The sequence below is a fragment of the Haplochromis burtoni genome, unplaced genomic scaffold (genome assembly GCF_018398535.1).
Source record: "Haplochromis burtoni strain Fernald_Lab_line unplaced genomic scaffold, NCSU_Asbu1 Contig_175, whole genome shotgun sequence".
In the NCBI taxonomy this organism is placed as follows: domain Eukaryota; kingdom Metazoa; phylum Chordata; class Actinopteri; order Cichliformes; family Cichlidae; genus Haplochromis; species Haplochromis burtoni.
This window is the reverse complement of record NW_024582536.1, coordinates 1277289-1302906: the sequence shown is the minus strand read 5'-3', so window position 1 is coordinate 1302906 and position 25618 is coordinate 1277289. Positions and strand designations below refer to the sequence as shown.

The following is a 25618-nucleotide window of genomic DNA, read 5'->3' as shown; positions in this document are numbered from 1 at the left end:
GTCAGTCATCTCTATAAAGAGCCTCAGATCTGAATCTCAGTCAATGTTTGGACTCTGTCGTCCTGGGAAAGCAAAAAGGGCAGAGCTGCAGTGTTTAATCCCCTAAACATTCCCGCGCTGTGTAATCACACCAGACAACTGGGACTTCGCTGCATCTGCCCCTGCAGGCCTGCAGAGTGACTCCTAAGCTGTTGCTGATGTACATGTTTCACAGCTGCTGGCGTGTAATGTGTGAAACTGACGGAAAATTATGAATCAGTCTTTGGCTGGCATCGAAAAGTGGGACTTGAATGGGAATTTCCATCATCTCCTGCTTTGCATTTCCCAAAATGTCAGCGTGTCGCCTTACAAAGAGTTTTTATTTTTAGCTGCAGGGGGGTTTCGTGTGAGCACTGCTGCTCCCCTCTAAGTTTATCACCTGGCCCACATCCCGATGAGGACTGAATCAGGCTCCCTTTGGATCCGAAGCCTTTTTTAAAAGGAGTAGGTGGAGTTTGCTCCTCTCTCCCGTCCCCAGACCGGAGTTTGGGTCAAAGTGCTTGGTGCTGCTGCCCTGGTCTCCCTGACGGTAACCCCAACGATCCTGGTTCCGTTCTGCACAACCAAACCACAACTTTTCTTACAACTTAAGTTTGAATCTCAGGAGTCCTGATAATGGATCAGCTCAAGTACCACAGCGCAGGCATCCAGGAGAAGCTGGAGATCGCCGGGATGGAGGATGAGGCCGGGAACCCCATCAGCGCCCTGACCATCCTGTCTTTGCTGGAGCGCGTGGCCAGCATCATCGATAACGTCCAGTCCTCCCAGCAGCGCATGGAGGAGCGTCAGCAGGATCTGGAGAACAACATCAAGACCATCCAGGGGGATGTCCTGAAGCTGGCAAAGGACCACACCGACACCAGCGGCACTGTGGAGAAGCTCCTGCAGAAAACCCGCAAAGTCAGCGCCAACGTCAAGGAGGTCCGGACACGCGTGGAGAAGCAAAACGTCCGAGTCAAGAAGGTGGAGTCCACGCAGGATGAGCTGCTCACCCGCAACAAGTTCAGAGTCGTCATCTACCAGGTCAGCAGAGTTTCTCAGAGTCGGATGTTTAAACGTTGACATTATGAATTCTTCCCATTGAACACACCACAGTGAGCCTGTGGGTTAATGGCTTAACTGCAGGGTTTAGATAGATTCTCTCTTAGAAAGACTTATTATTGTGCCACACTGACATCTTTGAAGACTTAAATGGACACAATTAATCAATGAAAACCGAAAGAAACCAAAAATATATTAAAGGGAGGCTGAACAACAGCAAAGTCAACAGTCTTCACTCAGTAATCCAATAAACTAATTTATAGAAGAGGATTCATGACCCAGCCAATCAGAATATTTTTAAATTTTCACATTAGAAGCTGAATAGAAAAGTAGAAACAGTCATGTTTGGAGTTTTAAGTGTCACATTTCAGCCTGACAACGTCTGATTGGAAGATGTTGGTACTAAATGTTGGTACTTTGTGCAGAAGCACAAATTCTCTCTGACGATGACCTCATCAGGACTTAAACAGATTTAGTTAATCAAGGAAAATAAATAAATTTCCAGCGCGGGAAATCAGAAGAGTCTATTTTCTAGAATTTCTCACAAAAGTTGTTGAATTTTCTGAATGATGTCACGTCTTGAGAGGCAATAAGCTGAGAAATCTTGAATGTTTGGGAGCCACTAACTCTCTTCTTATTAGAGCAAGCTTAATCAAATGACCAGCAAATAACTGGCACGGGGTGGCTAATTGCTGAATTGAGTAATTTCAGGGTTTATCAGACTTTAAGAGGATAGTTAAGCAACAAAAAGCAAAAGAGACCAGAATAACCACCACAGCAACAACTCTGGAACTGGGAATTCCCCTTTTCTTTTCCAGTGTCCAGCGATTGACAGTGGACTCGCTGACGGTCTCTAGACCTGCATGACTGAGACCTAGTGTGCTTTATTAGGACTGCATCTCATTATTCCACGTGGAAAAAAGAGGCCAAAGCTCAACCCTTAAATTTGGTGTAAAATGACTCTTTTGTCCTTCGGTGCTGCGGAGCTGCTAAAGAACATTACGGTAATTAAACGGTGGAATGAGTTAAAAAAGCAGATAAAATCTGAATTTAGTCCCCAGAGAAGATCTCTGAGCTACATCCAAATTTTTGTTTACGAGCAACTGGAGAATGATTAAGCATCAGAAATGAAGTAGACCAAGTCTGTGCCAAGCAGCGAGATCTTAACTGGATGAACTCTGACTCGGTTCATTAAGCGGTGGACGCAGTGAGAGGCGCAAGCGTCGATGTGAGGAAATGAAGGGCGGATTAAGTTCAAACTCATAAGAACCCTCGACTCCAAAACATTGGCAATTAATAGAAAAGCATCCTCGTTATGTTGAGAGGGCGCACTTTCAGCCAAAGTGTGGGCGACCTTAATCAGATCAGGTGGATTCACTTCAAAGTTTTAATAAGAAACACTCGACTGAACTCTTTAATTTAGATAGCACAGCAACATTTACAAGAATAAAAGCTCCTGTCGAGTCTTCCCTGAACGGCTGGAAAAATAAAGCTAAACTATCAGCGTCACTTCCAAGGAGACATGATATTCTAAGGGCACAGAGTGAGTCCGAATGCTGTGAAACAGTCGTGAAGAGACGGCAGCTGGGAGCCGCAGTGCGGTGGGATTTTCTGCTGAAGGAGCTGGTCGGATGATGGACAGAAAATAAAAAAACATTTCTGTGAACTGAAAGATTTATAACGGTGATCAAAGACTCGGTGTTCGTAGCTGCGGGCCTTATAAGTTCAGCTTTTGTCAGATGACAGCTGTGTCGGATTTTAAATCTCAATCAGGAACATTTAGACTGGAGTGCTCGACTGTTTGTTTAGTGATGGTGCTAACAATCAGCAGCATGAACTTACAGTCTTGTGTTTAGTCCTCGTTAAAAGGATCGCAGATGTAGATCACAGACTCGTACACGTCACCTACTGACGATTCAATTCAGCTTTATTTATACAGTCGCCTCAAGGTGCTTTATATTGTGAGCTACAATAATACATACAGAGAAAAACCCAACAATCATATGACCCCCTTTGAGCACTTTGGCGACAGTGGGAAGGAAAAACTCCCTTTTAACAGGAAGAAACCTCCAGCAGAACCAGGCTCAGGGAGGGGCGGGGCCATCTGCGAGAGAAGGAAGACAGGATAAAGACATGCTGTGGACGAGAGACAGAGGTTAATAACAGATATGATTCAATGCAGAGAGGTCTGTTAACACATAGTGGGTGAAGAAGAAACACCCAATGCATCATGGGAATCCCCCAGCAGCCTACACCTGTTGCAGCATAACTAAGGGAGGATTCAGGGTCACCTGATCCAGCCCTAACTATATGCTTTAGCAAAAAGGAAAGTTTGAAGCCTAAAACTGAGGCCTCAGCAGGCCTTAAAATAGAGCTAGTGTCTGTCTCCTGAAGAGGGGCCTGAAAACCTGAGATGTATAACATTAGACTACAGTACTTTTAATCTTACAATGCACAATATTGTGTTTCTGTGTCGTGATGCTTTCTTCTTCTACTCCACTATATTTGGGATGCAAATGTACGTGTTATGTATTTTAAAGCTTTAGTTTGTGCTTTTTACTCTCATCTGTCCATTTAACAGGATCATAAGCTATAAGATTTAAAGTGCCAAACACAGATGGTGTCAAACATTGATGTAGCCACTGACTGTGTTCACGTTAGCCTAGGCTAACGTTCAGAGTTGGGCCTATTTATTCAGCCTGTAGTGACGGCGTGTTTATCCTGGGTTAGCACAGAGACTTGAAACCTTTAGCCTGGTTATTTCTGTACAAAGACAACTAAAAGCCAAAGTCTGCATTTAACTGTTGAAGACAGTTAAAGTCTTAAACTGGGTTGACTTCAAAGACAGTTGGCTTCAGAGCTCGTTCTCACTGGTTGAAACTGGAGTGTTTGAGCTTTTTTAGTGTTTTATGCCAGTGCTACAGATTTTTATTAGATTAATTTTCTTGTCAGATTCACTGTATGAGTTTTGCAAAGTTATAGACGTGACTGACATCAGATCACAGTGAAATGAGTCCATTACAGAGCTGATAAAAAAAATATTTTGTGCCTGTAATCAAAAAGCAGCCTTCACACATTTCCAGTGGGAAGCTGTGGGAGCTGCCCTGCTCTCTTTTCCATGCAGCTCTGCAGAGATAAGTTGAGCAGTGAGTTGCAGGTCCTGCTGTCCTCAATAATGTCTTCAGACTTCAGAATAGTAACCGGAGCTCTGTGTGTGCTGCTAACAGCTGCTGTGGATCCGTGACAGAGGGGCCTATTCTGGGATCACAGCGTTCTCCCTCTTTGCCGGCAGGGACAGGCCATAAACTGCTGTCAGCCAGAGTCAGGCTCTGATACGTCAGCTTATCACAGCGGTCAGGATGTGGCGAGAAACGAGACGTCAATCAACCTGACCGGCTGCTAAAAAGCAGCCAAAGAGATGAAGGATAACAGAAGATAAAAAATCCTGTGAGATGAGTCTGCATTAAAAAAGAGACGGGAGGGCGGAGGGTTATGGGCTCCACTCAACTTTGTTTGGTGGGTTTTGTTCTTCTCGCCTGCACCGTCACATTTCACAGTTCGAACCGCTGAACGCGTCTTCGGCCTGCCTGTGTTTGACGGCAGTTTGTGAGCAGACACAGTTTACGGTCTTGCAGAGCGAGAAAGTCAGAGTCCTCCAGGTGTCCAGGTCACATCTCTGCGCTGCTGCAAATCTGAGCAGCATTGGGTTGCCATGGTTACAGTATTTAAGAAAATGCTGTGCGCGATTAAACTGTGGAAGCATTTGGACCTTTTTATCTCTTTGAGGTCGTTTCAGAAGAACTTTTACTCTGGAAATAACAAAAAAAACAGTTTGTGTCTGTAGTTGTTCGTTTAACCTCTGCTTGAAGTCGTTTTCATGTAGTTTTTTGTCTCTTTGTTAACATTTTTGTGCAGTTTTGTGGTCTTTTTGTGACATAGGTGGACATTTTGCATGTTTCTGTGATCATTTAAACTCTTTCTTTTTAGATACTTTTATGTTTTTTTATGTTTTCAAGCAGCTTTGCATGACTTTGGTGTGTTTTGTGGGTTTTTTAAAAGTAGTTTGTCTTGTATGTTTTGCATGTATAACTGTTTTGCGTGTCTTTGCGGTCATGTGCTTTAATTTTGTAATTTTTTCCAAAGTTTTTAAAAATTAATTTTGTATCCTTTTGCATATATTTCTTTTGCTTTTTTCCTCTGTTATAAAAACTACAGAGGGGCTGATTTTAGTTTTTAGTTCGTACCACACCTATTTAAGTTGTATTGAGACTTAACATTTGCATTATTTGGGGTCGACCCTGAAAAAGGAGAAGCAGAAGTGAATGGATGGATTATTTGGGGTGGTGTCTTTTTGACTGACCTTTTCCCACCGACTGTGTCAGTAGGCGCAGTTACAGGTTGCTGTAGCTGCTAGCTGTCTGCTTGTTTTCACTTTCTATTCAATCTCTGGTTTGCTGTTGGAGCATTTTTAATGCAGTGTTCTGACCAGACCCATATGGAAAAGATATATATATATAAATCTTATAAGTTTGTATCTGTCTTGTGTGAAACTTGTATGAAAAGCATACAAGAGTGAAAACAGATATAAGATCCCTTGAAAAGTTGTTTAAACTAAACTTGTATGTTTTGGACACTTCCTAAAAACAATATATGAAAGTAATGAGAAAGTGGCCACTTTCATGAGTAAATCATATAAGCCTGATATGATTCACTATATGAAGCAAGCTAAAGCTCATACAAGTCTTTTATAAGTTTTTTCTATTTCTTTTCCGTATGGGGTAATACGGGCGCTATGCAGTAAAAACTGTGTTGATGTTGTTACTTTGCGTTAATTAGCAGTTATCTGTGTCTGTGTGATGAACTTATACAGTCTATGAATGTAGACTGAACCAAGCTGGCTAACATTAGCAGCTAACTTAGCACTTAACTACATTTCTGTCTCCAAAAAACAACATGAGAGCTGCCAAAATGCTAACATGAGGCTAAAACATGTCCACAAACCAGTGGACCATCTTCATGTTTCATGTCCATCGTTCATAGTTCTTACTTTCCAGTGCATCATGGGTAATTTGCACTCATCATGTTCCTCATGAACCCTTTAACCCTCTCGTTTCTGACTGATTTCTGATATCCAGTAATGCATATACTATTATATATTGTACATATATTTATTAGTCTCAGATTAAGCCATTCTTATATTTTGCTTGTTTTACGTTATTGTATTTTTGCACAACTCTGTTGCTTGTGAAGCTTGCACAAGAATTTCACTCACATGTACTGTACCAGTGTACCTGCACATGTGATGTGACAATAACAGTGATTTGATTTAATTTGATGGTCATTATTATATCATTAAATCATACAGCAGTTCCTCACTCGATGACCGCGCCCCAGGCCGTGTGCGCATATGGACGATGATTCATATCTGCTGTGTTGTGCGTGTTCCCAGCTACAGTACATGAGATACTGCTGTCCTTCTTCACAGCGAGCCCAGCTGTAGCTCAGCCTGGTCCCGGGCGGTGCCTCTGCAGACAGTTGCAGTGTTGAGTTTCCACATGACCGATGTGCTGTCGTTATTCTGAGGCCTCCCTTCGTCTCCTAATATAGAGCTTCGGCTGCGGCCGTTTAACCAGGAAGCAGCGAGCGCTTTGTTAGAGACGCTCGTCGCCTGCCGGCGGCTGAATGATGACGGGCGGACGGTGGGCAGTAATAAGAAAAAGATAAATGGCCGCCGGTTTACTCTCAGGGCCGCTGTGGCGCGCGCGGCGGACATCAGAGGACAATGTGTAATTTTAGAGGAGCTGATGGCTTTTAGTTTGTGATGTTTCTGCAGGGAGACGATGAGGAGTGAACAAACACGATTAAAGGAGGTCACCCTGCTAACAGGAGGCGCCGCAGCAGGAAGCTCTTCAAACGCCACAAATACGGCTGAGATTTGAACTCGTACTCACAGCTTCACTGTGCAGCTTTGTTAACCACGACAGGCCTCATAGTGGTCATCAATACTTTGTTTATTTTATTTGTTTCTTTGTGTTTATTTTGCATCCAGTCGTCATGTTGAAGTAATTTAATTTGACTTTTAAGACGTTTTTGTGTAATTTTGTGCTTTTACTTTATTTGTGTTGGTGTCATTGTGTTCTTTTATTATGTGTCTATAGTTGTTTTGTGCTTCTCCTTGAGGGTTTTTTGTGTCTTTTTGGTTGTTTTGTGTTTCTTTGTGGTCACTTGTAATCACCTTGTGCCTCTGCAGACACTTTTGGACTCTTCGTGCTTCTCCGTGTTTCTTTTTACCTGTTTTGCGTGTTTCTGTTGTCCTTTGCGTCTCTCTGCTGTGATTTTCTTGTCGTTCTTTAATTTGTTCGCGTGATTCTTGGAAGTGGCTTTGTGTTTCTTTTTAATGTTCACTAGAGGCTGACCCCTGGCCCCTGCTGCTGCGCGCGGTACACCCCGTTCATGATTTAAACGCATAAAGGTTGGGATTAGAGTGTGGCTGAGTGTGTTAACATAATTAAAAGCTCTGATGGTTTCTCTCCGTTTCTTCTTCCTCCTTTACCGGCGAGGTTATTAATACATACTTCGACCCACATTCCCTGCCGGTGTAATTATTGTGTCATTCACAGCGTGTGGATACGCTCTGACGACTCCGCCCTGATTAATGAGTGTCATCGTCTCAGGTGGCCACGGCTTAATTAGGATTAATTGGCTTTCACATCCAAAGTCACCTGTAGGGCGCAGCAGGTGGAGCAGGCCTGCGACGAGCTTCCTCCAGCGGCTGCTCCGTTGTGTCGGCCATTCGAAAGAGTAAAGACGCGAAAACAATTGAAACTCTTGGTCGCTGTAAAACCCGAGCACATGGACACAGGTTTCCATCATGCACTAAGGAGGGCACTAAACTTTGAATGTGAGACATTTCATTCCTCCTTTTCTCATTTATTTTACTCACCAAATTCTCCTTCTACTGTCCGAAAATACAATAAGTTAGTTAGCATTAGCAAACTAGTAACAAATCCAAGCCTCTTTACTGTTTTTAGCACCTGAATTTAAACAAACTGTTTTTGTGCCCAGAGCTAGCCAAGCAGTTTTTGGCACCTAAAACTAGCTGAGATATTTTTAGCGCCTGAATTGAGGCGAGAAGTTTTTAGCAAATCTTTCAGTGAGTGAAAGCTAAAGTAACAGATCAGCCTGATATGATGGCAAAGCGTGGCACGGACACGTCGGTGCATCGTGCAGACGCTGCAGTAACAGCAGAGGGACATTTTATTTCAAGACACCATGAAAATAATCACAGGAAAGTGTTTAAACACATATTATTAACATATTAACTTATATGTACATGTTAGCCACTTAGCTTAATCTTTGGCGATTAAGGACCCTGCAATGTACTTCATATGAGTTTTTTTGCTACCAACTTCTGGGCTTTAAATACACTATCGCCCCCTGCTGGTAGTGCATCTTCTGCGTGCATGTCCACATGTCTGCTACACATTTTGCCGTGATCATCAAGTTGAACAGAGAGCGTAATACTCAAAGGTCCAGACTGGGATCGGTGTCTCGTGGGCGTATGCCACCACCGCCCCTCGTCTCCTGACGTGGACGAGCTGTAAAACACGACTGTCTCTTGGTGGACGGTATACTGCGGCCACTGTTCACATGTGAGATGCTTATCTGACAGAATGAGATGAGAAGTTGTTCGAATCAGCTGTGATAACAGTCCAGTCCAACAGGGACCAGAATTCCGACTTCACCGGGTGGTGCAGTTAGTATTTCTGTGTTCCAGGTGTCGTTCCTGCCAGCCGCTTCCTTGGTTACTCGCCATGTGCAAAAATAGAAAAACTGGATCTTATGACGCTGCCGGTGTTTTCAGAGCTTGTAGGTTGAGTCTCACAGAGTATCTCAGAGGAATATCGAGTTTTCTGTGCGAGCTCCCTTCAGCTTTACGAGCAGCAGAGTAATTTATCCTCAGTGGATAGAAGAGACAGATGGATATCAGTTTCAACTGCGTGTGTTTATCCCGAGATAGACGAGGCGCTTTGCTAATGAATGATGACTTCTGCTGCAAAAGTGTAAGGAGTCAAGCAGATTTAAGATTAATGAGCACTTTAGACGGATAAAAATCAAACTCCAGATCTTTAAAGCACATTTGAGATGGATGTCTGTCCTCCACAGACTCAGATGCTTTAACTGGATATGTGTTTCACCTCTATTCATCCAGGACAGAAATAAGAAGTGTTTTAGTCTGACTTCAACTAAACTAGAAACAAAAGCAGAAAATCAACATTACAGGTCCTGTTGGGTTGTTTCTCATAAAATCAGTCTCAAGAAAATAAGTTATTTCCATGTGATGTTTTCAGGGCTGAACAAACACATTTAAGCTCTGTTAAAAACTGTAACCACCAACGTGTCTCAATCTAAAGCCAAAATCTAAGTTTTCTGTCTGTAACATGGAAGCGGAAACAAAAGAAATGAACTCTGTGCATCTCTAATTGAGATTAAAATCTCTTTTACACTCAGCAGATGGGACAGAATCATTAAAAACAGGAATAATAAAAACATTCGATAATAAATCTCTAATATTTCATTAACTTTCATTTAATCTGCAGGGTGAGACAGAGGTCCCGTCAGTGGCCGTCACCAAGTCCCCTAAAGGACCCGGTCTGGAGGGGCTGGATATGGAGCCGGACTCTTACGACGTCCCCGCCGACCTCTCCTCTGACGAGGAGTACCTGAGTCTGGAAGAAGCCGACCCCTCGCGAGCTGCTCGACTCAAGAAGTCGGTCATGAAGAGCACGGAAACACTGAAGGCCGCCTTCTCAAAGGAGAACATGAGCAAAACCAAAGATAACCTGGGCACCAAGTTCCACCACCTGGGCGAGAAGGTGATGCCGCCCGAGCGGAGGGAGAAGATGCACCAGGCTGGCGAGCGGCTGAAGCAGTCTGGCGAGCGGCTCAAAGAGAACATCGCCAAGAAAGCTCCAAGCAAGGAGGCCTTCCGCATCAAGCTGAAGAAGGAGAGAGTTGTCGCCGAGGGCCAGGAGGGCGCCGAGGGCGAGCTCCAAGGGAAGGAGAGCAAGCCGGAAGAGGGGGTCACCTACACCGAGGTCGCATTGGAGAGCAAGAGGGAGGGGCCTGTGGAGGAAGCTGGTGCCACCCGGATAGCAGAGGAAGATCACAGGAAGTAGAAGGCCCAAAGTAGGACACATCAAAGAGAAGGTCTGTGATTGGTCGACATCATTGGAGGACATTTTATTTGTCTGACTGTTTAAAGGAAGAAGTTGGTACTGACACCAGAAAATTCATCAGAATATCAACTGGTTATTTAAAAGGTTCGCTAGATATTTAAATCAGCTGATGCACGGAGACAAATTCAGGTTTCTTTAAATCAAAGGTCCATAAAGTGTGAAAGATGAGGTCGAGGTTTAATTGCACAACGGAAACGAAAGACGTCAGATGTTGATGAGAACTTAGAGAAATACAACAAAAGTTTGAGATTTTTTTATCAGGATGTTCATATACAGTATACATATATATATATTTACACAGGAGAGGTAAAACTGGCCTCAGCTGGTCTCTGAGAAGCCTGGTGGGAAAAGACACCAACACAGAGTCGATGTCAGGCTGGTTTCAGTGTGCAAAGGAAACCCTGCAGTGTTAGAGGCGACATCAGCCAGCGCTTTAACTTTAAATAAACCAATGACCTCACAGAAGCCACTGAGAAGGTTTTTGAAAGTGTTTATGAGACGTGGTGCCAAGCAGGAAGTGACATATCCAATTTTAGGAACTATTTGTCTAGAGACTGTACATAAAGGATGGACAACGCTGTCCTGAAGCCAATGCAGAATAAACCTGGATTCTCTGACCAGCAGGGGGCGCCTCCTCTATAAGTAAGCCCTCAGTTTCAGGGGTTTGTGACCTCACTAAACTTCCAGATTACTTTATGGGCTCCGTTTGAAGTCATATTTAATAAAACATTTTTCAGAAAGGAGCTTAAATCATTTAAAGATGGTTTAAAACCGTTTAAAATTTAGTAAAAGTGTCAACTTAACATGCAGAAGAACACAGGAAGAGTTAAGAATGTCAAACATGGAGAGAAACTGTAACATCGGCGCAGTATTTAGAGCTGGAACACTGCCACCTTGTGGTTAAAGTTTTCATTAAATTTTTTACAGAAAATACCTTTAAATCTGCGCCAGGCTGCTCAGCGTGAACTGGTTAAAGATACATGTTGTTTTACATCTTGTTTACAGCAGGTTAAATATTTAAACCAAGTAACCCGTGTTTTCTTTGGCTGCATCATTCCACGAAACCCCCCAAACTCCCCAAACTGACATCTTTATGGTTGTTTTTCTCCTGAAACAACATCAGAAACTTTGGGACGTCCAAGAGAATTTAAATAAAGTTTGATTAAAGCCGTCAAACGCGTTTCATTAAATATTTTCTAGGTGCAGCTTTAGGTTTAATAGAGGAGCAGATGCAGGATCTGGTGCTAAAACGAATAAAAAGTTTGCATGGAGTCGAGAGCGGCGCAGCCCCTTCTAGCAGTGACATTAGCCAGACTGTAATTACTGTCTGAAATTGAATGTGGTGGATTTGAGGCGGTCTGAGCTCTGGTGTTGGTGGCTTCAAAGGTTTGTGAGAGATTTTGGCGTATGAATGTTTTATTTTTTGCTGCTTGATATTCATAGGTTCTTTTGAAGTTCAGTGAGCACGCTGAGTTTATTCTCCTGCAGTGATTACTGAGGTCGCCGCCTCCATCAGGATCACAGGATTTAAAGTTTTCCACGTTTCAGTCATCAGATACTCTTTAGAGGCTTTGCTTTCATAGGGCTGTCGTGATACATTAGTGCTGTGCCTTATTTTGAAAATACACTTCCTGTATATCTTACGACTTATGCTTCTGTGTTGCTGAGAGAGTTTAATGCAGTAGATTATATTTGGATTCACTTCTTGCTTTTCTTTTTTCACGTTTGATTACAGCTCAGCTTCCATTTTTACAATAATCAGCCACACGATGAAAAACAGCTGCCTTTGTTCACTTTATTTCATTTTTCTATAAATAAAGTTCTTGTGAAACCTTGTTGCTTTTTCTTTCCTTTGTTATTAAACCTTTATTCATACAGCGTCGACACACAGTTTGGTCAAGTCAGAGCTCTAATTATGACCGAGAGACCAACATCCAGGGCTGAATAATGAAACCTGACTACAGCTGCAGTTCCTCTAATGTCCACTAGAAGCTGTCTCCAGCGATGACTCGGGCCCACTGACTCCCGACCTGATACAGAAAATGTTTGTTTACACCTGCACAGGTCTAACTCACCCAATTAGCTTTTATTTTGGCTTAAAGTCAGGACTGATACTTTGCACTTTTTTTATTTACAGGGTTTCTACAATGTCTCTGTACCCTATTCAGCCAGCTGTACGGTAAAACACTACATTTAAATATGTGACACTGTAACAGAATGATTGAACAGAGTGATTTGTTCTGTCTCCACTTTGGGTCCCTTCCTTCTCAACAATCTATTAATCAGGTCATCTCGTTGAGACTGAAGACATCTTTTCAAGAGCGCCCTGAGAAGCATAAAGCATTTATAATCAGGCAAACAGTTTGTAATTAACTCAACAAGGACACGTCGGTGAGTGAAAAAAGAAAAAAGTGTCAGGAAACAATAATAAAGTTTTATGAACTCCATTGGTGGGGGGCATAAAGGACTCTAGTCTGCCCGAGTCTTCTAAGCAGATTAAATACAGTCATATAAAACAGATGAGGGCCAGCAGGAGAACAGGTCGTCCTCTACGGTGTTAAAATCCATAAACTGGGAATGCTGTGTGACTTTGGGCTGTCACAGACAAAAGACGACCAGTGTCAACAATCATTACGACATTTTTGGCTTCAGAATGATGGTGCTAGACCTCACAGCTCAAGTTTAGTTAGTTTAGCCATCAGGTTTCTCCTGGCTTCCATACTAGTGCTGCCAAGGTTTTATCAAAGTTTTCATTTCTACAGTTAGAACTGCGCGCATTTTAGACACAAAACCTCACATAAACATTAATCATTTCCCAGCAGTATGAGCCAGCGAGACAATAGATTGTTCCGTGGACCCCGGGAAGACCAGCTGCTGCACCGCTATAGCTAACGGAGATCCTGATAAACTGAACTTTCACTTTTATCAGCTGCCACACAGACGTATTCAGGGTTCACTGTTCAGCAATGAACATCAAGAGATAAAGTTCTGTTGCACCTCCAGCACAGACATGGCGCACACGTCCACTTCAGCCACTCTGTTTAGCCGAGATGCTACACCTCTGCTAGCTTAAAAGGTAGGTGAGTTGTAAACAAATATGGCCTCTGTACTGTTGATATGAGGAGAGAAGACCAAAAATATTGTTTGCATCGGGTTGAATGTTAATTTTGTTCATTGTTAATTGTTAATTTCTGCTGTAAAGTTGCTCATTTTTAAATAGAAGTCTATGAGCAGTGACTCACCTTTAAAAGCAGCCTCTAGTGGACGTTAGAGGAACTGCAGTGTTGATTCATTTTTCAGCCCGATGTGGTGGGTCCACTTCTCCGGCTCTTCCTTGTTTGTATTCATGTGAAAGCTTCAGATATTTTTCTTTAATTAAAAACTTAAACTCAATTCAGAACTCCATTAACTCATCAGGTTAATGCAGGACAGCTCAGATGGATAAAATCACTGCTGAGCTCCATCGGTCCCTGTGGGCAGATTACAATTCATATTGCTGTAATTAGATTTCTGACTTTCATCAGGTTTCACTCTTTGACGCTCATATTTTTACAGATGTATGATTTTGTCAGTAACATCTGTTTAACAGAAGCTCTGATCATCCCTCCTCTCTGATCGCAACTGTCTGTGGCTCAAATTAAATTACTGCCGGGACGTCAGCACCGGTAAAACAAGATTGCTCAACCGAGTCAGCAGAGTCCCGCCGAGTCACCCCTCGGCCGCCGCCGCCGGCCTCCAAATGAAACGCCAATCACCACGCTTCGCTCCAGAGGGGATTTACAGTGCGACTCGTCTCTGCATGGCCAGAGACCGCTGCAGTTTGTCAAGTATGAATTTATTACATTTATTACAAACCCCGGGGCTCTTATTTCCTAAAAGAGTCCAATCAAACTGACCGGCTGCAACACAAACCCTGTAAAGAAGAAGGACGATCAAAGAGGCTCTGGATGATACAATTATCTGTAGAGTGCATGCCGGTCAGAGCTTTATTTTGAAAGGAAAACATTGTTATTTCATCTGTCACACGCCGACTGAAATATGTTTTGTTCAGCTGAGGAACTTCGAGGCTCTTGGAACAAACCAATTTGTGAACAAAGAAAAAATTAGAGGCCGAGGCAAACGGGGAGCCTGCAGGCAGCAGCTGATACCTAAAAACTCCAGGATGAGGGAGAACGTTTGCAAAGCCGGTCAGTCCCCACAGTCCGACAGCACGAAGAAACACGTTTACAACCTGATACAAAAAAGTTTTGCTGATTTAAATCTTCATAACAAAAAAGTCTGATATAAGTGGTGAAGTTTTAGAAGTTACACAGAGACCCTCACCAGCGGTCACAAATGCAAACAGACTTAAGGAGGACGAAAGGCTCTCTCCTCAGCTCCGCCTCAGAGAGAGCGATGAGCTCGGACATCCGGAGGGAGCACGGAGGCAAATCCCCGAGTCAGCTGAGGCGGTTCGGGCACATTATTGGGATTTCTCCTGTGCGTTAACTTTTATCGAGTGGAAAAAAAGTTAGCTTGTTTATATTATGCTAACATAGCTGTGTCGCTAGCGGTCACGTAGCACATCATTATATACCAGCTAGCCCAACTTCAGTAACCCTACAAACGTCACTGCTGTTTAGTTTTCTGTCTTCATTTATGTTGGAAGTGATAGCAGAGCTGTACGTTTGAATTTGTTTCCAAAACCCCGCAGTCAGGACATGCTATATTGTATTTAGATAGAAGCTAGCGAGCTAACTCCCTGCTAACTTCTAACGCCGTTAAATGTCATAAATTCCGTTTTCATGGATGCCTGGATGTTAAACTCAATTGTTACAGCTGGTAGAGCAGAACGCTGATCATTTTATTAAAGATGAAAGACTTTAGACAGTTTTTCAACTCTCAGTAATGCCATAGTGATCGTTTGATATATGGACCTGCAGCGGAGTTTAGGCCCAGACCCGGCTAGTGATGTCAGACTTAACGACCGGATACTGAGGTTTCTCACGTGACGTCATGCACACATGCTCGCAAGTTGAAACAACCGCTGATTGCTATGGAAACACATGTATTCTCCCGCTGGTTGGCAGTAGTTCCTGGAGGCTTCTCTCATTGGGTGAAATCAGATTTTAAGATTAACTGCATTGGTTGTCACGGTTACTTTTGGTTTCTCATGTTTGTCTGCTAATACTTGCTAACTATTAGCCGACCAGTCTGCAGGCCTAAGTTTAGCAGTGACTCACAGCTGGTTGGGGAATCCTGGTTTCCATCATCACCAGTGGCTGCTGAGTGGTCTGTGTGGGGCCTTTTTCACCATATCCTGCACCAGTATTGTCACACGTCCAAGTTAATGTAACACAGTTAGTGGTTACGTTTCTGCAAAGCCTCAGCCTCTCGTCTGAACTGGGAGCTCCTATAAATGCCCGAGGAAGAACTGGAAGAATGCATCTGGGAAGAAGGACATCAGGAACACCCCGTATATCCTGCATCCATCAAGAAGCTGGCTGGATGAAATTTCACTCATCATAAATGCTCTGTTACTGTCATTAACCACAATTAAGTCCCATTGTTTATCATCACTTTGTTAGCCAAGTCACCCTTTCACAACCTTTCCGTTTATATTTGTTGCGTTTGTTCCTTTTCTAAGATCACATCTGTCGTCAAGGAAACGACACAGAGGTCACCAAAACACTGTAAATCTAACCTGTGATGGTTTGGAGTTGTAACAGCTGGTGGAGCTTTGATTAGCTGCCAGTGCTGCGTTACAGTGTTGAGTGGGTGAGTCTCAGTGTAAATGAGCTGCAGCGGCTCTGTCTAATTTCAGCGCTGCTGCTTTTCATAACCTTGGCAAACTTGGCAAGCGATGACTCCTCCACGTAGAAATCAGCCCACACCCGCGGAAACCCGCGCTTCGGCCACGCTTCACCTGCTACCAGGTTGTCACAGCAACCGTACCCATCAAAGTTTTGAGAGAAGTGGAGCAAAAACGGCGGTAATTAAAACGCTCGTCATCCGGGTGATGTGTGACTGTGTGTTTCTCTGCACCGTCTCTCCTCCCGCGCAGCTTCACCGATGCCAAAAACCATAATTTTGATTTATTTCAGCGCTTCGGAGAGAAAGAGACGGAGACGCCACTCTGGAGCGATTGCGCTCGGCTCCATCTGTTTGTTATGCATTAGCTGAGCACAATTGAGCTCTTCAAGCAATCTGTTGAAGAGAAACGGCCTCGGGTGGAGTGCGGGGAAGGAAAAGAGGAGTTCCATTAACACGTTTTCATTTTCTCCTTCAGAGTGCGAACGCTTCTTCTTCCTCCTCTGAGCCAGAAACTCTTGAATAGGCTGCACTGGTTTTTCCTGAGGACTCTCTGAGATTGACTTGTCAAATGTGTTCTTTTGGCGCCGTAACATGCGTTCACAGGTAGGATTTACATTTTGTACGACGGGGGTGAAGTTGAAGAGCTGCGCCGGATTTAAGGCTCCCTTCTCTCTTTTATTTCGCTTCATGTTTCAGGTGAAAAGCTCCCAGGCTACGATGTAAAGTCTTACTTGAAATGTTCAGTCACTAACGTTTCCCCTTTGTTCGCCATGACAGCTACAAGGCCACAGACGAAGAGCAACCGACTGACGAAGGCGGTGAAGAAAGGAAACTTTCTGCACCTTCAGCAAACACCAGCGCCAGAAAAAAACAGTTCTGTCTTTAATAAATTACGAGTATACACTGAAAGTCTGCAACAGAAAGCTCGTATAGAGACAGAACAGGAGGAAGAGAGAAGTATTTAAGCCTCAGAGTGATGATAAAACCACATTAACTGCTCTGTTTTCACAGCATCGATTTGGCCTCGTTGCAGAAGCAGCAGGTGTTTAATCTGTCTGGATCCATATCTGAGAAATTATAAAGTGTCGCATTATGACTGCAGAGTGCTTATGTCCACACCGGCGGCTTTTCCACACTGTTTAAATACATTTACGGTGTGAAGGTGAGCATCCGAAATGTCACTGACGATCCCTCAGTGCACAAGAAAATCTGTAAAACAACTTCAGTAAATTAAAGTAAATGTCAGAGCTGACGTTTACTTTTTCACTTTGACTGTTTGGAGTTAACGGAGCTCCGAGTTCCCTCAGAGAACCGGTGTTATTAATGAAGCCTGTGGTTGTTTAAGCCGCAGTCACACCGGCCTGAGAGCGCTCGATGCCACGCTGCACCCCAGTTATTACAGTTTTGTATTTTCTAATTAGGTTTGATTTTTTTGTTTGACTTTTTGTTTTTGATTCGGTTTAGTTTCAGTTTGTCTCCAGAGCGTTTCACTTTAGTTTTTACCTCTCGGCTGTGAAAGGCTGACAGGATGGCAACCGCCAAGTTTGTGAACGCGTTGCTCGAGAGGTGACGTACGATTTTAAAATTCGTACCACAGCTGCATCTAGTAAAGTTTGAATCAGGTCAGTCTTTGACAGTCCCCTTGCATTATTAGATTTATACTAGGAGCCTGAGGGTGGTTAGTTTGACTTTTTCTTAGTTCCAATATTAGTTTTAGTCTTTTTAACTAGTTTTAAATGGAGAGCAAACATCAAAGGCAAGATTTGGGAAACAAGTAACTTTTTGGAAACAGCTGACTCACAGTTTTGTCAACATCAGAGTGATTCTTATTAAGCTGACAGATAATAAAACTACATTTATTTCCTTTATATTTTTAATGTTATTTTAGTTTGTTTTCCAGATTATTTCAGGCAGTTTTCATTGTTTTTAAAAGTCTATTTTTTATTCTCATTTTATTTAACTAAAAGGTTTTTTTTCACATTTAGGTTTTAGTTTCGTATTATTTATAGTTATAGTTCTATTATTATAATCTTTACCTTACAATATAAAGCACTTTGAGACAACTGTAGTATTGATTTGAGACATTACAAATAAAGTTGCTATAATAAAGGTGGCTATAATAACCTTGCTAGCGACTGACACGATCCTCCTGAACCCATTTCCCAGATTTCAGTGAAGGTGTCTGTGCTTCTGTGACTGAGGCCTGAGTGTTCGAGTTAGCGTTGGCCAAAACAGTGATGAGACATGAAGTTTGAACTTATTTTGGATTTTCTCTAATCCACACGAGGTCACATACAGGATCAAATATGCATAAACACACTAATATTTAGTTAAATGCTCCTAAGCATTCTTAAAAAAGCAAAAAGTCCCTAAATGTCAAAAGTGTAGTTTTTGACAGGTAACCTCCTGGGTGTCATTTTTCAAGTTAAGTTATAAAAGCATTAAAAAGTGTTTAATACATGAAACAAAATCAAATATTACTTTTTAAAAACCAGTTTAAATATCAGTAAAAATAATAAATTGGAAAAACCTTACATTTAATAAAATATTAAAAATAGAAAACGTAAAAAACAGGGGGACATGCTTTTTGTTGACATACTTAAAATAATATTATACATACGGATTTTTTTATTATTATTATAACCAGACTATTTCTGTTTTTCAGTTGTATATTTATGTTACATTCAGTATTTTTTTAATATAAAAAGATTTGTAGCTTTCTCAGGTTAATATTGGCATCACTTGGCTTCCATACAGTGATAGGCTGTCTATAGACGGCATAAAAATAACACAGTGAGGCGGCCTCAGTGATGCCTGCCTGTGATACTGTGAAAAAGACGTCAGAGTGTGTGTGTGTGTGTGTGTGTGTGTGTGTGTGTGTGTGTGTGTGTGTGTGTGTGTGTGTGTGTGTGTGAGCTAACAGCTCTACCTGTCAGTCAACATGATGGCTCATCAGCTGTGAGAAAGACGGCGCTTTCTTTACGAATCTGTCGTTTTTCAGACGTGACACCTTCCGTTAGGCAAATGAGCGGCGCCTCGATGGCGGAGGATAGCTGTGAGTCAGCCTCACATCTGCTCACACAGCAGAGGCAATTACCAGCATCACACCGCCTCCTGCTGCTTCCCCGTTATCTCTGACCTTTGCTGACCTCTGTCAGCCAGCAGTCTGAACTACAGCTCATAACCACCAATCAGTTTTACAGCACGCAGCAGCTCCTCCAGCTGTTTCATGTTAATAAAAACTATACATCTGTGCTTATTCTTTATCTTATAAATCACTCATATTTAGCAGGTCATTATTATACACTTATTATAAATGTATTAGTTTACCTTCACTTTATTCTTTAAACTGCATTTATAGATGATTTTTATTTAATTTTAAGTGTTAAACACACTGTATTTGATCCTGTTCTATTTTATTTTAAGTCTACATTTTTTTAAACTATGTGAACTAATTCATTTTTAATATTCGTAATATTTTGACATTCTTTACATTTATTTTGTTTGCATTTTATTGTGTGTTTTTTTAACTTTTGAAAGGTCCGATAAAAGCTTTACTATTATTTATTATTACTTATCTGTTGAATTCTGACACGTTCTGCTTGACGAGATGGTTGAGATGGCACTTTTAGGTGAAAGTTAAAATGTTAAAATGTTGGTACAATGGCACAATCATTCACTTGTTTACCTTCACATTTAATCAAGATTCATTTTCAGTTCTTTTAGGATTATTTCCGCTTTTTGGACAAAAATCATGTGACCTTTATGTCTTTTAGTCACAAGAACTAGTAACACATAAAGTCATATTTTTATTGATCAAAATCAGTCATGCTATCCTCAGCTGAACTCTGTAGTGTTAAAGATAGTTAATTGATTGCCTCCTTTAAAATAACTTTACCACCACCAGGGGGCAGATGTTTTCAGACTTTTGTTTCTGCTCCTTTTTTTTACGTTCTTCTTCTTGGCCCAACCACATTTATATCCTCATAAGACCTTTTATTTTTTATATTTGTTTGGGTTTTTCCTCTTGCAGCCTTTCATTGTCAGTCAGAGCGTGTTCTTAACGAATCTCCTAAATGTTACATTTGCTCACTGCGCCATCTTGTGGTATAAATTGGTATCACATGAACGTGCAGCCTGGTGCTTGTTTGATTTAAGTCAGTACTTAAGCTTGTAAAACGCTAAAGTACCGACTTCCAGTTCAAGTATATAACAATGTTTTTGTCTTTTTAATGTGCTACAGTGACACAAAAACTATTCAGCCTCTCCGGCTTTTTATCAGCACTGTTAACGTGTATCATGTCTTTAGGTTTTAAACACTCACAGTGTGAATACAGCCCACCGTCTCCCAGACACCAAATATCCAAACACTTCCACAGGACATCTAAGCCCTCAGATCAGGATTTTACATAGTGAGTGATCCTAAGCCACCCAGCAGCATACTGCAACATGCTCTGATGAGTCTCGATTTCTGCTGCTGCATTCAGATGGTGGAGTCAGAATTTGGTGCGAACAGCATGAAAGCATGGATCCATCCTGCCTTGTATCGATGGTTCCAGCTGCTGGTGGTATGAAGGTGAGGAGCACACGGTTAAACACCACAGGCTGGTTCCAGCTGCTCAAACTGATGAGTGTCTCATCATAGGTGTGCAGCAGCTGTGTGACGCTGTCATGCCAACATGGTTATAGAGTGGTGGATTCTCTATTTTTAGTTACTTCCTGTTTTATTTTGGTAGTTCTTTGTCCCCATGATTCCATTATTCCTACCAAACAGCAGGAGCGCAGCGTGGAAGTCAACCAGACAACTCGGAGGCTAGTCGGACAGCAGGCCTTTATTTGGCATCACCAGTAACAAGACCACACAATCCAGGTCTCCACGGCTCTACACAATCTGCCCACATATGTGTCGGGGGCAGGTAGATGCCCACGCCAGCCTGTTACAAGGGTAAGGTCTCTCTGATAAGCAGGTGGGAAGAGAGCAGCATGCTCATCTGTAATGGCTATGCGCATGCTCACTCCCACTCCCACAATAGTGGAACGACACTCCCCTACTGTGCCATGATAACAGTTGTTACAGCACGCAGGTGGCTCCACTCCCTCTGATTAGTCTCACTGTGTATAAATGACCAGTTTTCCCTTTGTTGTGTGTGTCGTTACCGTTTGTCTCTGTGTGTTTGATTGCGGTTCGTTATTTCTGTTGCTGTTTTGAACTTTCAGATTTCTTGCACTTTATATTTTTGGACATTGAAAGCTTCCTCCAGCGTCCTGCACTTTGGGGGCTCTCGCCCTCCACACGAGCTGCTGTTTGTGACGCTTCTTCTGTAGACAGCAGAGATTTGTGTTGTTCACAAAGGCATCGGTCACACTGCGTGCTGTGTTGTTGGTGTCGACTTTCCCTGTGTGCATGCAGCCCCAAGAACATCGTTAGATTCAAAGTCCTTCTACAAGCAGCACATTTCTTCCTTCAGTTGTTCAGCAGCAACCCTGAAACACACTGGCTGTTATTTTTAATCCTTATCTAAATTAACTTTCATTTCATTGGTCAACGGGCATAAAAACGACACGTCCAGACGATCCAGTCAGCTCTGATAAAAATCTCTTGACTCTTTGCCCACAAATAAACTTTTAAAAGCTTTTTTCTCTGGAGGTTTGACTCCCACCACCTTTGCTGCTGTAAAATCCTCCGTTTAGATTTATTTCAGTATCTCTGTCTGTAATAATGTCTCTGCTGCCCTGCACAGGTCCATCACTGTGAGCTGCTCAGTTTAACCCGCTCTAACTGTCCACTATTACCTTGAATGACATGAAGGTATTTTATTTTAATTTGGTATCAAAGACATTTCTTAATAGGAAATGAGCATTAGGACATTACATGTAATCTTCAAGCTTCCAGTTTATCAGAGGCCGCTCGCAGATCAGTGCTTATCTCTGAAAGAAATCTCCCGTCGTCCTCGCCGGTCCTCTCATTTCTTTATCTCTCGCTGTGAGCTTATCACACACAAACTTTTCTCTCTCTGTTAAACAGCAGCTGTAGCTCCAGCTAGCAGACAGATTGTGTGCAAAGTTACTTCATTTATGCTCTCAGCAGAGTTAGCTAGACGCTGAAGTACCACAACCAAAACTTTATTGTTGTCCTCCCGCGTGAACGCACGTCAGGGATGAGGAGGGGAAGGATGTGCAGGTGTGCTCTGAGCTGGAAGTACAGGCGAACTTTCACATTTAATTTCTCTTTAAGTGAAAGAGCCAAAACATCATTCAGAGCCACTTTAACCCTTTACTCATTTATCACCTGACCGTTTTCAGAGGAATGTTTCATTTGAGCATTAAAACGGCTCCAAACTCAAAGATGAACTGGTGTTGTTTCGCTTATAACAGACAAACTGGCAAAGAACCAATTTTAAGTTGTATCTTTAGACACTTTGTTACTAGCAGCCTGTCATAAAAACACATTTGTTCCCATTTCTTTAGTTGAATCAATGACAAATTTTATGGAATACACCGTTTGACAGACATAAAATAGTATTTCCTACCGACAAAGCGATACTCAAAGAGCTTTTAGCTGAAAACCTGCATATCTCAGCGAGGTGTGCAGTGTGTCTTCAACTGACAGGCCTACAAAGCACCTACAGCAGCTGACAACTATCTGAAAGTCATGTTGTGAAGAAACCGGTGATAAATCCAGCAAAGACCCTTCAGCTGATCCATCTACTGTTCACTGAAGCCTCATCAGAAACACGCTCAGGGTCCATTCTTCAGGAAGGGAAACAGGAAAAACAGTCTGAGTGATGCCAAATTACACAAGAATCGGACTGAAAATCTGCAGCAATAGAATAATAAAAACTAATTTGACATTTTTGGTTGAAATCACTGTGAGTATAGTAGGAGAGCCACAACAGTCATGATGTGGGGCTGCATTTGAGTCAGTGGTGTTGGAGATCGTGTCAGAAATGATGGAATTATCCATCGTTGCATCAGTGATCCAGGTTTGGGTTGTGGGGGCACCAGTCTCAGCGGAGAAGTCTGGGGGGCCAGCAAGATGTGGAGGAGATGCGAGCTCGAGTGGCGGAGCTCTTCGCCCTCTCTTCGAAGGAAACTCATTTCTGCCCCTCGTAGCTAAGATCTCTTTCTTTTGGTCAATTATGAACACAGAAAAGTACCATCAGTGTTTGACCACCATCTAGATCCATCCGGAAAATGTTTGACTGGCAGTGGCTTCATTTTCCAGCAGGTCAGTGACCGCAAACACACGGCCAATGCAGTAAAAGCATAGCTGCAGACAAAACCACATCAGTTATTGTTCTCTCCAGAGCCCGAACCTCAACGTTACCGAAGCAGTGTGGGATCATCCTGACAGAGAACGGAACAAATCACAGAAGCATCCACCTCCGTTTGAACATGTTTCCATGAATCTCTGAACCTGTTTCACATCTTCATAGAAAAATATAAAGAAATGAGAGACTTTTGTGTGGGACTGTTCGCAGGATCTGAGGATGTTTTCAGGTTGGAGCGTCATTCTTCGGATTCTCGCTGGCTTTGAGTTCAGTTTTAGGATCAGAAGCTTTTACTAAAACTTCCTTTTTTTCTTGTTTGTGTTGTTTCATAACATTAAGCAGATTGCTGATACTGAGGTACGTGTTTCAGTGTCCATCGATGTTGTGATAAAGAAGTCACGTCCGTCCTCCAGCAGGCACGGGAAGCTTACGAAGCGAGCAGCGTTTGCACGGCACTCGTGAGGCGACCTCTGAGCAGGATGGCTGCAGCCGCTCGGCTCTGCTTCCCCCTGCTCTTCGCTCTGATCTGCGACATTTGTGCAGGAGAAATCATCGCCATACGAGAGGAAGGAGAATCTTTCGAATTTTGGCTGCCAAGGCAGAAGAGCTCCTGCGTGACCTCCAGACGTGCCGGTGAAGAAATGCTGGTCCTGTGGAACATCTCTCACTTTGAGAACATAAACATCACAGAGTGTGAGGATCTGATGGGACGACTCTCGGTCTCAGAAACATCCGAGGCTTTTTCATTTACTCTCCACAACCTGACCCACTCGGACTCTGGCCTGTACCAACATGTGTGCCGTGGCGAGGGCGAAGTCATGTATGAGGAAACTGTCAGCCTGACTGTTTGTGCTGCAGTTAGTATGAAAGTAGTAAAAGGTCGACAAACATCAGACATCCATTGTGAAGGAGCAGGCGGCAGTGTGGCAGTTGAGTGGATCAGATATGAGTTCAGGTTTGGAAAAGACAAACGGTCGAGGGTTTTAAGCAACAGAACGACTCTGGAGGTGGACAGTATAAGAGACAGCTTCATGGACGTGAAGAACACATCAGTTCTTCACGTGTCCGACGTCACATTTTACACGTTATACATCTGCCTGGTGATGAACCAACAGCAGTGTGTGAGCAGCCACTCTGCACATCTGTTCAAGCTACCAACACTAATCTACCGCCCAGTGGGAGAGCCGGCTGTGCTGCATTGTGCCTTCGCTGGTTCAGTCCCGGTTTGGTGGAAGCTGGAAAATTATTCCAACACTGACCTCGAAGTCGGGCGAAACCACTCGCTGGTGTTTCCATTGCTGACGTTAAATGATTCAGGCTGGTACGGCTGTGGCGGGCCCAACATAAACGAGCGGTACTTGCTTGTGGTGTGCCCAAAGTTTGGCCCGCCTGCCCTGGAGGTCTTCTCGGAGGGTGATAACGTCACTCTCGGATGTGCTCAGTGGACGTCACAGGCGAGGTTTGAGTGGTTCAGGAAGTCGATCCAAACAGGAGAGAAAGTGGTTCACATCAATGAAACACAGGAGGGCACAACAAACCAACCCAATAACAGCCTGGTGCTCATCAACATCTCAGCGCAGGATGCAGGAGAGTATATGTGTGCAGTGTTGGACTCACATCAGCGCTGCCTGTCATCATTGACGACTCTGCTGGTCTACAGAGAGCCCTTTGGAGTTTACTCCACCTTCTACAGAGTCAGGTGGATGCTGCTCAGCGGCCTGCAGCTGGTGCTTTGTGCTGTTGTCGTCTGCGTGATGCAGAAAACCAGGAGAGGAGAGCAGCTTGACGCTGCAGCACACACTTAATGTGGTTATCACTGCCCATCATTATTATTGCCATCTTTTTTTTTTTGTTTCTTGGTACTCAGACGTGTTTTTCTTCACATATTTGTGATGTGAATTTGATTTCATCCATATATTATTATTTTTCTCTGTCGGAGTTGTTAAAGTCTAATTTTAAATAATCTTCTGTTTGTGCCAGTTTTCAAATCTGAATCCTTCTGAGGTGTCGGAGGAAACATCGTGGCCTCATTCAGCAGACGCTTCATATTACGGATGTGGTTTTTGTTTGGGATCAGTATATCAGGCTTGACGACTGTAATAGTGTATATGTTGGTGTGAGCCAGGCTCTGCTCTCTCATATTCAGCTTGTTCAGCGTGCTGCAGCCGACTCTTCACAGTCACTCATAAACACCACCACATTTCCCCGGTTTTGGCTCGTTTACACTTCCTGTAC

The 25618-nt window shown here is 43.0% G+C and overlaps 1 protein-coding gene across 1 annotated transcript; it reads left to right on the top strand.

Annotated features, from left to right (window-relative positions):
• Window positions 1–334: 334 nt before the first annotated feature.
• On the top strand, window positions 335–12154 carry cavin4a (caveolae associated protein 4a). Its single transcript, XM_005934104.2, has 2 exons — window positions 335–1062; window positions 9681–12154. Exons 1-2 carry the CDS (start codon window positions 655–657, stop codon window positions 10257–10259), a joined length of 987 nt encoding a protein of 328 aa, XP_005934166.1. The 5' UTR covers window positions 335–654; the 3' UTR covers window positions 10260–12154.
• The last annotated feature ends 13464 nt before the right edge of the window (window positions 12155–25618 follow it).

Bases quoted from the DNA above. Each gene is read 5' to 3' on its own strand.
- cavin4a (XM_005934104.2), top strand. From the start codon at position 655: ATGGATCAGCTCAAGTACCACAGCGCAGGCATCCAGGAGAAGCTGGAG. The intron at 1,063-9,680 runs GTCAGCAGAGTT...TTTAATCTGCAG, and splicing joins TCAGAGTCGTCATCTACCAG to GGTGAGACAGAGGTCCCGTC.